This window comes from Natrix helvetica (genome assembly GCF_964273705.1).
Source record: "Natrix helvetica genome assembly, chromosome: 7".
Lineage (NCBI taxonomy): Eukaryota > Metazoa > Chordata > Lepidosauria > Squamata > Natricidae > Natrix > Natrix helvetica.
In genome coordinates this window covers 72,643,455-72,657,398 of record NC_138558.1, presented here as the reverse complement: position 1 = coordinate 72,657,398, position 13,944 = coordinate 72,643,455, and the positions used below count along the sequence as shown (strand labels likewise).

Here is a 13,944-nt window from a genome sequence, read left to right as displayed (position 1 = left end):
AAATATATCTTTTATTGTACTAAATTAACCCCTCCTGTATTATGGAACAGGGATGTCTGGAGAAAGGAAAGTCTGCACAACGCTTTATTAATTGTTCATTAGTGGACAATGGCAATAACTACACTTCCTTCCTCACCTTGTCTAGCTGCACACTTTTTCCCTTAAATAAAAAGATTCTGTTGCTTTTAACCTTATCCAAAATGTCACATCCAGCGAACAATCTAAAACACAAAAGAGGCAATTCTATACCCTAGCAAAGACCGCAGATTCTCGGAGTGTGAATAGTTTTACAACTATTCACTGGTAATTCAGTTCGCATTGTAAAATCGCAATGCTTTTAAAATCTAAAACGTGATTAGAAAATGGTTAGACATGAGCTACATTCAAATATGTTGGCAAAACCAGCAATTAGGAGCAAATGAAAGGGCTGCATAAAAGAGAAACTGCCAACGGAAATAAAGATAATCACGTTTCTTCTCTTAGGTATAAAAGCATAGGGAACATTTTATGGTTGCTTTATAGAGAGAATTACTTTGTGGAACTGTCTGCCTGAAACATCTTGGAATAGAAGAGAATAATCGTAGCTCAGGGTTGAACTGTAAAGTCCTTGGTGCTCTCTGAGCTTGGTGGTTTTCTTGCAGACGTTTCATTACCCAACTAGGTAATATCATCAGTGCTAGAAGGGAGTGGGGTTTTTTTTTTTTTTTTTTTGCAAAGGAGGAGGAGGAGAACTGTGAAATCTTTGGTTCTCTCTTAGCTTGGAGTTTTTCTTGTAGACATTTCATTACCCAACTACATAATATCATCAGTGCTCTGATGAATGGGCCAGCATTGAATAATATAATATAATATATGATATGATATGATATAACAATATGATACAATGATATGCTATGCTATGATATAATATAAAACATAACATAACACAACATAACATAACAGTTAAAATATCCATGACTGGGAGAGACATGGGAACAAGGTCAGCCAATGAATAGGCATAGCAACTAAGTCAGCCAATGGGGGCGTAAACAGATCTGAGTCTGTGCAAAGAATTGAAACAGAAACTTAAGAAACTGCTCTGACAAGTAAACTAGCAGTCTGTCTGGGCTTGTCTGCTGAAATAAAACTGCTTGTGTTTGCCTGTAACTCTCCTGCCTTGTGTTTACTTGGAAGAACCCCCTGATAAATTGTACATTTATCCATCTATTCTTATGTATATATAAAGAAGTTAACGCATCCAGCTGAATCAGTTATCTATGTGTCCCTTCGGGGAGAGGGGGCGGTCTATAAATCTAATAAAACTTAAACTTAAACTTCTGGATTTGATTTTTCTGCAACAAACTCTGACAATAACATAACAACGTAACATAACTTAACGATAATATTATATAATATAATAATAATAAAATGATATGATATAATGAAAAATAAAATAAAATAAATGAAGGAGAACAAACATATTAGGCTAATATTCTTCCTGAGATGTCATTCCAAAGATAAACTGTTAGATACTTGTTCTAACTACAGTGGTTTCCACCAAGGTCCTCTCTTCCGGCGGGAACAGAGGTTTAATCCTATTGGTCGAAGGGTCTGAGAGCTCCCTATAAAAGGGCTGCTGTGAGGATCAACCTTCGCTGGATTGTTCTCACTTGTTGTACTTAATAAAGAGCTGTTGTTACCGTTAAGCCTGTGTGTGCCTCTCCATTCCCCAATCTAACATAAACATATCTGATGTTTTAGACAAATCACTTCTTAACCCAACCTGCCTGTCTTCTGATCAGCAATGTAGAAATGATGATGATGATGAAATTTTATATGAAATATTCAGATGCATCTCTGGAACCTGCCCCACAACAACAACTAAATCTCTTAGGAGATCTTACGTTAAATTGGCATCCTTAAGAAACGACCAGCACTACATTAAAAAAAAAAACCTAGATGAATTAAGTAAAACTTTATTTTATACCCACAACAAAACATGGACCTGCTGATGTTTTCAAGCAATCTTCTAAGAGCCTCATGCGAGTCTTTTGGAGGTCTGGACTGTCCCATTCTTCTGGCTCCACTCCCCAGTACAGATCAATGACCTAGAAAGCCAACAAATAATATTATCATAGTTACGTGGAGTATTAGTCACGAATAACCATTCAGGACATAACACTGCGGGTGGGGTGGGGGGGACACAGACACACTAAAGGCAATAGTTGGAGGACTAGAGGGTTTCTCTTCATGTATTTATGGACCGTAGCAAAGGATATGTTCTGTCAACATTTAGGGCCAGATCTGAGAAGCCAAATGGGAGTTTTATAATTATTTAGACTCATGGCTAAGAGGAGTATGTTTAACTCCAAGTGTCATTATTTCCACAACAAGCTTGGTTAGGACTTATGATCAATGAGGAGAGAGAACAATGCAACAGGCTTTAAGAATAACTTACATATTTCTATGTCTGTCTGTCTATCTGTCTATCTGTCTGTCTATTGTATGTGTCTATGTATGTATCATCTATCATATCTATCTCTCTATCTGTCTGTCTGTCTTGTCTGCCTGCCTGTCTTCTGTCATATATCATTATCTATCTGTCTGTCTGTCTGTCTATCTATCTATCAATCATCTATCTATCTATCTATCTATCATCTATCTATCTATCTATCTATCTATCTCTATCATCTATCTATCTCTACCATCTATCACCTCTCTCTGATATCCATCCATCCATCAATCCATCCGACCTTCTACCCATCCATTTTCCATTCATCCATCCATCTATCCATCCATCATCCATCTATCTATATTTCCAACATCCATATCCATCCTTCCTTCCTTCCTTCCTTCCTTCCTTCCTTCCTTCCTTCTATCCATCCATCTTTTATGTTATCCATTCATCATCCATATCTATCTATCTATCTATCTATCTATCTATCTATCTATCTATCTATCTATCTATCTATCTATCATCTATCTATCTATCTATCTATCATCTATCTATCTATCATCTATCTATCTATCTATCTATCTATCTATCTATCTATCATCTATCATCTATCTATCTATCTATCTATCTATCTATCTATCTATCTATCTATCTATCTATCTATCTTTATCATCTATCACCTCTCTCTCATATCCATCCATCAATCCATCCAACCTTCTACCCATCCATTTTCCATTCATCCATCCATCTATCTTTTATGTCTATCCATCCATCATCCATATCCATCCATCCATCCATCCATCCTTCCTTCCTTCCTTCCTTCCATCCATCCATCCATCCACTATGTTATCCATTCATCATCCATATCTATCTATCTATCTATCTATCTATCTATCTATCTATCTATCTATCTATCTATCTATCTATCTATCTATCTATCATCTATCTATCTCTATCATCTATCACCTCTCTCTCATATCCATCCATCCATCAATCCATCCAACCTTCTACCCATCCATTTTCCATCCATCCATCCATCCATCTATCTTTTATGTCTATCCATCCATCATCCATATCCATCCATCCATCCATCTATCTCTAACATCTATCACATATCCATCCATCCTTCCTTCCATCCATCCATCCATCCATCCATCCATCCATCCATCCATCCATCCATCTTCTATGTTATTCATTCATCACCCATATCTATCTATCTATCTATCTATCTATCTATCTATCTATCTATCTATCTATCATCTATCTATCTATCTATCTATCTATCTATCTATCATCTATCTATCTATCTATCTATCTATCTATCTATCTATCTATCTATCTATCTATCTACTCACCTCTGTCTCATATCCATCCATCCATCCATCCATCCATCAATCAATCCATCTATCCATCCATCCATCTATCCACATATTCATCCATTGTTCTATTCTCTATCTGTCCATCCATCCATCCATCCATCCATCCATCCATCCATCCATCCATCCATCCATCCATCTATCCACATATTCATCCACCCACTCTCACACCCCATATACAATGCATATCTAACCATATATAATCCCACGAAACCCAGTTGATATCAAATAAAGTATGATTGGATTGAGAGTCGATTGAAAACTCAACAAAGAAATCTGATCAAAAGATCCACCACCCCTCTTCAGCAGCGTCGTCATCAAAACAACAAAAATGTGTTTGCTAAGCCACCAGGAACTGTACTTAGTAGTACTCTAACTCCTATAGTTGCAGTAATTTTAGAGGCTGGTCTGTTGACACCTTTATTTTGAATTTACAACATTCACATTAGTCTATCGTGTGTGTGTGTGTGTGTGTGTGTGTGTGTGTGTGTGTGCATCTCAATGTAAACCTTATCAACTTTAAGACTTGTAGACTTCAACTCCCAGAATTCCACAGCCAGGGTCAATATAGTCAACCCAATTCTGGGAGTTGAAGCCCACAGGCCTTAAAGGTTGGTTGCCCCCTATTTTAGATCAATGTCAGCCTCTACATCTATGAATACAACAGCAGCTCCTTAAAGTGTAAACTTGCTTCTTCTTTTCTTTATTGTACAATGACAATAAAGATTATACTTATACTTTACTTATAAGACTGCCAGATCCACCACCTTCTGCTTGGCGCCTCGCTGGCGTCCTGCCATCCATGAACTGGGGAAGGGAATGGGAAACAAATGGGCAATAAAACTGTAAACCTCTATGGTGGGAAATTGGGAGGGGGGATTGACAGTTGAGGAAGAACTGAGCATTTGGGAATCTGGTTTGTGCCTGGCATCTTCAAGGCCTTTTACCCTGAGAGGGGAATTTCACCAGCCTAACCACCTGAGCGTTTCTCAAAACATCTTTACTGTGCTAGATTGACTACACATGGATGGACCATGGGAGGAAGGCTTATTTTATTTATTATTTATTTATTATTCATATTTATAGACCGCCCCCTCTCCCGGAAGGGACTCGGGGCGGTGTACAGTCACTAAAATACGTTATAAAATACATACAAAACAGTTAAATAATTAAATACGTAGGTGGAGGAGGTTGCAAGACTGTACATAGAATAATAAATATTAAATATAGTATATAGTATATTAAAAACTTTTTAAAACCCCAAACCCAATTAAAATGAATAAATCCCCGGGAGGTAAAACTAAGAAAGTGCCAGGCCAGCTGATTGAAATAGGTGAGTCTTTAACTTTTGCCGGAAGGAACGGAGGTCGGTGGTAGTTCGAATGTCAGGGGGGAGGTCATTCCAGAGGGTTGGGCCCATCACAGAGAAGGATCTACTCCTAGGTGTCGCCCGCTGGCATTGACTAGCAGACGGCACCAGGAGGAGCCCCTCTCTGTGTGAGCGGATAGGTCGCAGGGACGTGTGTGGTAGGATGCGATCCTGCAGGTAACTAGGTCCACTGCCATGGAGCGCTTTAAAGATGGTGATCAATACCTTGAAACGCACCCGAAAGGCCACAGGTAGCCAGTGCAGCTCGCGCAGGAGAGGTGTTACGTGGGAGTAACGTGTACTTCCCATAATAACCCGCGCGGCTGCGTTCTGAACTAGCTGCAGTCTCCGGATGCGTCCCAAGGGAAGCCCCATGTAGAGAGCATTGCAGTAGTCCAGGCGAGACGTCACCAGCGCATGAGTGACCGTGCGCAGGGCACTCCGGTCCAGTAGGGGGCGCAATTGGCGCACCAGGCGAACCTGGTGGAACGCCCCCCTTGCCACGGCTGCCACATGGTCCTCCATTGACAGCCGGGCATCAAGGAGGACGCCCAAATTGCGCGCCCGCTCCACAGGGGACAATTGTTCGCCCCCTATGGCCAGCGATGGGGTCAGCTGGCTGAACCGAGGCGCCGGTAACCACAGCCACTCGGTCTTGGAGGGGTTGAGTTTAAGTCTGTTGTCCCCCATCCAGACCCCGACGGCTTCCAAACACCGGGACATCACTTCGACAGCCTCGTTGGGGTGGTTTGGGGTTGAAATATACAGCTGAGTATCATCAGCGTAAAGATGGTACTCAACCCCAAAACCACGGATGATCTCACCCAGCGGCTTCACATATGCGTTGAACAGGAGAGGCGAGAGGACCGACCCCTGTGGCACCCCACAAGTGAGTGGCCTCAGGGACGATCTCTGCCCCCCTGTCAACACACATTGCTTCCGGTCGGAGAGGTAGGAGCCGAACCACCGCAAAACGGTGCCTCCGACTCCCATCCCCTCCAACCGGCGCAATAGGATACCATGGTCGATGGTATCAAAAGCCGCCGAGAGGTCTAATAGGACCAGGATAGAGGAGCAACCCCTATCTCTGGCCCTCCAGAGATCATCTGCGGGAACCAAGGGGTTAATTCTGTATTGATGCTCGGGAACTTTAGATTCTGCCTGACTCTACTGCAATGAGCATCTCTTAGCAAAAGTAACTCGCTTCAACCAATGGAGTCGAGAGTCTTTCTTTCCTAAGGGATCAGATTGGGGCAGGCCTGACAGTGACTCTGTATAGCTCCATTTTATTCTTTATTCTTGGGGTACACAAGAATGTTGTGTATCGTGATAGGAAAAGTGAACCCCTTCCCCTAATGATCCAGAGCAGGGGTCGTCAAACCTTTGGACCTCAGGAACCACTAAATTCATAATTTTAAATTCCGTGGACCACTAATACGATCTGCCTAATGACTGGCTAGGTGGGAGTGGCCAACTCAATGCCACTCACATTGAGGGGTGCCTCCCTGACCTCTACTCGCCCCTCCCCTCCCAGCCCCTCCTCCCCTCCCCGCCCAGGCTCCTTAAGGCTCCAATAGGAAGCAGTTGTTGTGGCTAGGCAGGACCCACGAGAAAGAGTTGGCAAAACAGCTGGCTCAGTTCAAATTGGATCTGGCTGAGAAGGAGGCTCACAGAAGCACCTCACTGAGGACTACGAGCATGGGCTTTCCAAGCAGAGGGAAGACCTGCAGAAGTGCAAGGCCAAGTTCCGGCCCCTGGGGGCTCACTGGGCTGAGATGGTCAGCCAGTACCAGGCCATGATGCAGTCTCTCTGGAATGAGGACCACCAGTGGCGCTTACCTCCAGCCTTCGCCCAAAGCCCCCACCAGGAGGCTGAAGCAGACCCCAAGTCGGAATTTCTGCCCCCCTCCGACCCCCACAAAAAGACCTCAAAGGGGGAGACTCTCTGCAGCAACACAAGCATTCGTTGCACGTATCCATCCCAGGAGCTGGAGTTTCAGGATCCCGGATTTAGTGCAATATAAACAAATGCAAATAAGTTTTCTGCAGACCCCCCAAAATTTTCTTGAGGACTGCTGATCTAGAGTAGGGGTGTTAAAGTGGCAGCCTATGGACCACATGCATCATACGCAAGCTATACCCCCCCACCACCTCCACAAAGGGAAAAAAATGTCGCGATACGTCACATGACAGCAATGCGACAGGGTTAGTTTGACACCCACGATCTAGAGATTCTCCGTACACCGAGCCAATCGTCCTAAGAATGATCTAACTCGGCCTTGGAACAGCGAGAGCCAGTCATGTATTCACAGCACTATTTTTAAAATATTTCATATTTTATTGTTTGGGTTGCCATAAAGCCGAGCCTTTAAAATAGCAGATGTTTAATTGTTCACATTTTCTTTTGTGCCTACAGAGTCAGTCTGAATAATCTTAGATGTGAGCCCTCACACGGAGAGGGGGGCGGGGGGGGGGGAAGGAAAAAAAGAAAAGAAAAACCCGATATGTTTATTTAAAGAAATGAAGCCATACGGTGTGATTTCACATAATTTTTAGCTCACGTGGACAGAAGCGTGTTACAGATAGTCCTTGATTTACGACCATAACTGAGCCCGGAATTATGATCATTTATTTATTTATTTGGAAATTTTATATTACTGCCAACTCGCACCCGGCGACTCAAAGCGGCTTAAAAGGTCAAGGTTCCCCTTGCACATATGTGCTAGTCGTTCCCGACTCTAGGGGGCGGTGCTCATCTCCGTTTCAAAGCCAAAGAGCCAGTGCTGTCCGAAGACGTCTCCGTGGTCATGTGGCCGGCAAGACTCAATGCCGAAGGCGCACAGACCGTTGTTCCCTTCCCATCAAAGGTGGTTCCTATTTTTCCTACTTGTATTTTTACCTGCTTTTGAACTGCTAGGTTGGCAGAAGCTGGGAGAAGTAATGGGAGCTCACTCCTTTAAACAGCACTAGGGATTCGAACCGCCGAACTGCTGACCTTTCTGATCAACAAGCTCAGCCACTGAGCATACCACTCATTCAATGGGCTCAATCCTGCTCTGGATTTCACAGGCCCACTGGAAGAACCTTAAGGGCCTTCCAAAAGAGTGTTAGAGAGGAGGCCAGCCTAATTTCCAGAGGGATGATATTCCAGAGGGAGGGAGCCACCACAGAGAAGGCACTTCTTCTGGGTCCCACTAGATATATCTCCTTAGGGGACAGGACCTGCAAAATGCTCACTGCCAGGAGTTCGATCCTGACTGGCTCAAGGTTGACTCGGCCTTCCATCCTTCCGAGGTGGATAAAATGAGGACCCAGATTGTTGGGGCGCAATGTACTGACTCTGCAAACTGCTTCTTTTGACCCCTGAAATAAGCGCTTGGCCTTCTTTTCAGGGAGGTCTTATTATTTTTGAGTTGCAAGAGGCGGCGAGCGTGGTCACCTCATGGCTGCTGCTGCTGAGGCGCGTCTCTGGGCCTGCCGCTCTTTTTGCAGCGGCCATTAGCATGACAGAAGGGGCATGGTGGCTAGGGTTCCAGGTAAGGACGTGTGGGGTGCATGAGGCATGTTTCCCCTTCCTCCCCCCCCCTCCGGCCTCCCTTCCTCACCTCGTGTTGTTTTTTCATGGCAAGCAACCAGAGGAAATGGTGGGAATTGGCTGCGCATGCATTTAAATATTTTTGGGGAAGGCTTATTTTCAGGGGAGGGCTTATTTTAGCGCATGCGCTCAAAAGCCTGATTAGGCTTATTATCCGGGGAGGTCTTATTTTCGGTGAGATAGGGTAAGTCTAAGTGCTATTGCTAGTCTTTCCTTCCTTCCTTCCTTCCTTCCTTCCTTCCTTCCTTCCTTCCTTCCTTCCTTCCCTTCCTTCCTTCCCTTCCCTTCCCTTCCCTTCCCTTCCTCCCTGAATGTTGTATTACAGGCTGATTATGCCCACTGCCAAGAGTTTGATCCTGACCGGCTCAAGGCTGATTCAGCCTTCCAGCCTTCTGAGGTCGGTAAAAGGAGGACCCAGATTGTTGGGGGCAAGAGGCTGTAAACTGCTTAGAGAGGACTGTGAAGCCCACCCACCCGCCTTCCTTCCTTCCTTCCTTCTTTCCCCTTCCTTTCTTCCTTCCTTCCTTCTTTCCCCTTCCCGCCCTTCATCCCTCCCTCCTTCTATCATTCCCTCCTCTTCCCTCCCTCCCTTCCTGTGGTTAGAATGCAGCATTGCCAGCTGGCGTTTTTTGAACGGAGCGGTATGGAGCGGCGAGGCGGTGAAGGCCCTGAACGGAGGGGGGCTGGAAGACGGAGTTGGTCTGCACTGGAAGGACGGGAAGCTTCATGACAGGATGGCGGTGACTCATAAGAACCGAGCGGCTCGAACAGCGATCAGCTGTGAGCCCAGACCAGCGGGGGGGCCGCGGGAAGGAGAGAGAGGCCTGAGCGAGGCCCGAGGTGCCGGAAGGAGGAAGGGAAGGAGCGCAAGGCCCGAGGCGCCGGAGGGAATTGAAAAGATCAGCAGGAGGGCCGCAGAGAGGCTGCAGGCCACAGGAACATCAGCGGCCGCAGGATCATCAGCGACCTAGGCAGAAGGTTTGACTTTATACCCCTGCCATGCCTATCACAACCCCCCCACGCATTTACCACTTATTTACCTGGGCTACCTGCCCCTACCGCCCATTACCTCCCAGTCCTCTCTATTTACCAGTTGGCTATCTTTTCCTATCTTATCTTATTATTCCATCAGCCCATCATTTCCATCAAGATGCGGACTATATCCATCTGCCTATCCCCTCAGCCAGGACTATTCCATCCGTTCCATCTAGGATGTGGATCTGTGGTTTCCCTAGTGGGAAACTGTGGTTTCACTAACCCATACTAACATCGACAGCTCCCACTTGATGTGTTTTAGCCCTGTTCTAACATGTTATACTCGAGGCTAGACCTACTGCGGCTGCGAGAGTCCCCCCTCTCGCAGTTATGGCCTCCAGCCCTTTCAAGGGCCCACCTCGAGGACGGGTTGATTAACCCAGAGAGGTGGAGGAAGCGTTCTTTGAGGGGTTTTTTAACTAATTGTTTTCTAAAAATTGTAAGGGGTTCCAGGGATGGGGGGGGGATGGACCAGGTCAGGAGTGATGGTAGAGCCAGGCGATTAGGTGTGGTCGAAAGAGGAGGGAGCGGAGTGGGGGAGGAAACGGAAGGCAGCATTCCATTACAGGGCTCTCTGATATCAACGGTCGTGGGGAGGGGCGGGTGCGTGGACAGATTAAGAACTCGTAGTCGGTTGGGAGACCGGGGGTGCTGGTTATACCCGGTCACTTGTACCAACCCCCGCATACTAGGTGGTCAGGATCTACAGACCCAGGGCCTGAGACTGTTGTTATGCAATGCGAGGTCCGTTGTTAATAAGGCCCCCCTCATCAGCGATCTAATTCTGGAGGGGGAGCCGGACCTCGCAGGAATAACAGAGACCTGGTTGGGTCACGAGGGAGGTCTCCCCCTCGTGGAAATGTGCCCACCAGGTTATCGAGCATTTCACCAGCCTCGGGCCCAGGGAAGGGGCTGTGGGGTAGCAGTGATTATCCGGGAAGACTTAGAGCCGAGAGAGTTCACTGTGCCGCAGGCATCCGGGTGTGAGTCCCTTGTCGTGAGATGGGGCCCAGGGAGGCAGTTGGGTCTGCTGATAGTATACCTGGCTCCTCGCTATACATCAGCGGCCCTGCCTGAACTCCTGGAGCTGATCGCATCGGTGGCGGTTGAGACCCCCAAACTTTTAGTGATGGGGGATTTCAACCTGCCGTCGATGGGAGAAGCATCTGAGGGGGTTCGGGAGTTCATGGCTTCCATGACAGCCATGGACCTGACCCAATTAATTCAGGGCCCTACCCACGAAGGGGGCCACACGTTGGACCTTGTTTTTGTCTCTGGCCAGTGGACGAGTGATCTGGGAATAGGGGATTTAACTATCACTCCCCTGTCATGGTCAGATCACTCACTTCTCCGACTTGACTTCCCTGGTGCTACCCCCTGCTGCGGGGAGGCGGAACCGGAAGGCATTAGATGGTTCCGCCCCAAGCGCCTGATGGAACCAGATAAGTTCCAGACGGAGCTTGGGCCACCTCCTGTGGACCTGACCCGCCCTCGGGTGGAGGACCTGGTAGCCGCATGGAATAGTGCGACTGCCGGGGCCCTAGACCGAGTGGCGCCTTTGCGGCCTCTCCTGCGGCAACGAACCACCCTGGCTCCCTGGTTTACCGAGGAGCTAAGGGTGATGAAATGCCACAAGAGACGCCTAGAGAGTCGTTGGAGATCCTCCCGTTCCGAATTTGACCGAGCACAGGCACGAACCTACTTAAGGACGTACCTTGTGGCATTAAGAGCGGCCAAACGTCAACATTGTGCCGCTCTTATTGCGTCCGCAGATAACCGCCCTGCTGCCCTGTTCCGGGTGACCCGCTCCCTCCTGTTTCAGAGGCCGCGGGAAGCCCCTCTACAGGGCAGAGCAGAGGAATTTGGGAAATATCTGCAGGACAAAGTCGCTCAAATCCGGATGGGATGGGTCCCTTTCAGTGGTCCAGTGGAGACGCCCGAGGCGAGTCTTGCGAGACCATTCTGGGAGGAGTTTGATTCGGTTGTCATCGAGGATTTGGACAGGTTACGTGGACGTCTGCGACCTACCACATGTTTATTGGACCCGTGTCCCTCCTGGCTTGTACTGGCATCCTGGGAGGTTACACGCGACTGGCTCCTGGGCCTAGTGAACGCTTCGTTGGGCGAGGGGTCTCTGCCGGCCACCTTGAAAGAGGCGGTTGTGAGACCCCTACTCAAGAAGCCTTCTCTGGACCCAACGGAGCTAGCTAATTATCGTCCGGTCTCCAACCTTCCCTTTTTAGCGAAGGTTGTAGAGAGTGTGGTAGCCCAACAGTTTCCACGTCACCTGGAGGAAGATGATTATTTAGACCCGTGCCAGTCCGGCTTCCGGCCCGGGGTTGTTCCTCTATCCTGGTCCTATTAGATCTCTCGGTGGCTTTCGATACCATCGACCATGGTATCCTGTTGCGCCAACTGGGGGGGTTGGGAGTCAGGGGCACCGTTTTACGGTGGTTCGGCTCCTACCTCTCCGGCTGGACGCAACGTGTGTTGGCAGGGGAGCAGAGATCGACCCTGAGACCCCTCACTTGTGGGGTGCCGCAGGGGTCGGTTCTCTCGCCACTCCTGTTCAACACATACATGAAACCGCTGGGCGAGATCATCCGTGGCTTTGGGGTGGGATATCATCTGTATGCTGATGATACGCAGCTATACATCTCCACCCCGAACCACCCCAACGAGGCCGTCGAAATGATGTACCGGTGCTTGGAAGCCGTACAGATCTGGATGGATGACAACCGACTCAAACTCAACCCCTCCAAGACGGAGTGGCTGTGGCTTCCGGCCCCCCGGTTCAACCAGTTGCTTCCATCTCTGGCCATCGGGGGCGAGCAACTGGCCCCCATGGAACGGGCGCGCAATTTGGGCGTCCTCCTAGATGCCCGGCTGTCCATGGATGACCATGTAACAGCCGTGGCAAGGGGGGCGTTCCACCAGGTTCGCCTGGTGTGCCAATTGCGCCCCTTATTGGACCGGGATGCCTTACGCACAGTCACCCATGCGCTGGTGACGTCTCGCCTGGACTACTGCAATGCTCTCTACATGGGGCTTCCCTTGAGATGCACGCGGAGACTACAGTTGGTCCAGAATGCGGCCGCGCGGGCGATTATGGGGAGGACTAGGTACTCCCATGTAACACCTCTCCTGCGCGAGCTGCACTGGCTTCCTGTGGTCTATCGGGTGCATTTCAAGGTTCTGATTATGATCTTTAAAGCGCTCCATGGCACAGGACCTAGTTACTTGCGGGATCGCATCCTGCCCCATACATCCCTACGACCAATCCGCTCACACAGAGAGGGACTTCTCCGGGTGCCGTCCGCTAAACAGTGTCGGGGGGTGACACCCAGGAGCAGGGCCTTCTCTGTGATGGGCCCAGCCCTGTGGAATGACCTCCCCCTTGATATCAGGATTACTTCCGATCTCCGCTCCTTCCGTGTAAAGCTCAAGACCCACCTCTTTCAACTGTCTGGCCTGGCTCAACCGTAGTTTATCCTTTTCCTCCTGACAGTCCTTTCTTAAATTGTATTATTATTTCGGGGTATTTTAATGACTAATTTAATTTTTATTATTATTAATGTAATGTATTTTTAATTATTACCTCCTCCATGCATGTATGTATATGTATGTATATGTGTGTATTTTTATGTTTATATGTATGTATGTATATTTTATTGTACGCCGCCCCGAGTCCCTTGCGGAGAGGGTGCGGCTAACAAATTAAATTTCTATTTCTATTTCTAATTCTGCCGACTGCCAGCAGTTCGATCTAAACAGCTCAAGGTTGATCCTTCCTCCCTCCCTCCCTCCCTTTCCTCCTTAAATGCAGTATTACAGGCTGACTCTGCCCACTGCCAGGAGTTCAATCCTGACCGGCTCAAGGTTGACTCATCCTTCCATCCTTCTGAGCTTGGTAAAAGGAAGAACCAGATTGTTGGAGGCAAACCGTTTAGAGAGGGCTGTGAAGCCCGCCTGCCTGCCTGCCTGCCTGCCTGCCTTCCTTCCTTCCTTCCTTCCTTCCTTCCTTCCTTCCTTCCTTCCTTCCCCTTCCCTCCCTTCATCCCTCCCTCCTTCTACCCTTCCTTCCTCTTCCCTCCCTCCCTGTGGTTAGAATGCAGCATTGCAGGCTAATTCTGCT

At 47.8% G+C, this 13,944-nt stretch overlaps 1 protein-coding gene across 1 annotated transcript in view; it reads right to left on the bottom strand.

Annotated features, from left to right (window-relative positions):
- The window catches only part of NWD2 (NACHT and WD repeat domain containing 2), an 88,214-nt gene that overhangs the window by 29,062 nt on the left and 45,208 nt on the right, over window positions 1-13,944 (bottom strand). The window contains exon 3 of the mRNA XM_081959807.1: window positions 1,971-2,087. Within this exon, the coding sequence (XP_081815933.1) occupies window positions 1,971-2,087 (117 nt within the window). The remainder of the gene's footprint in view (window positions 1-1,970; window positions 2,088-13,944) is intronic.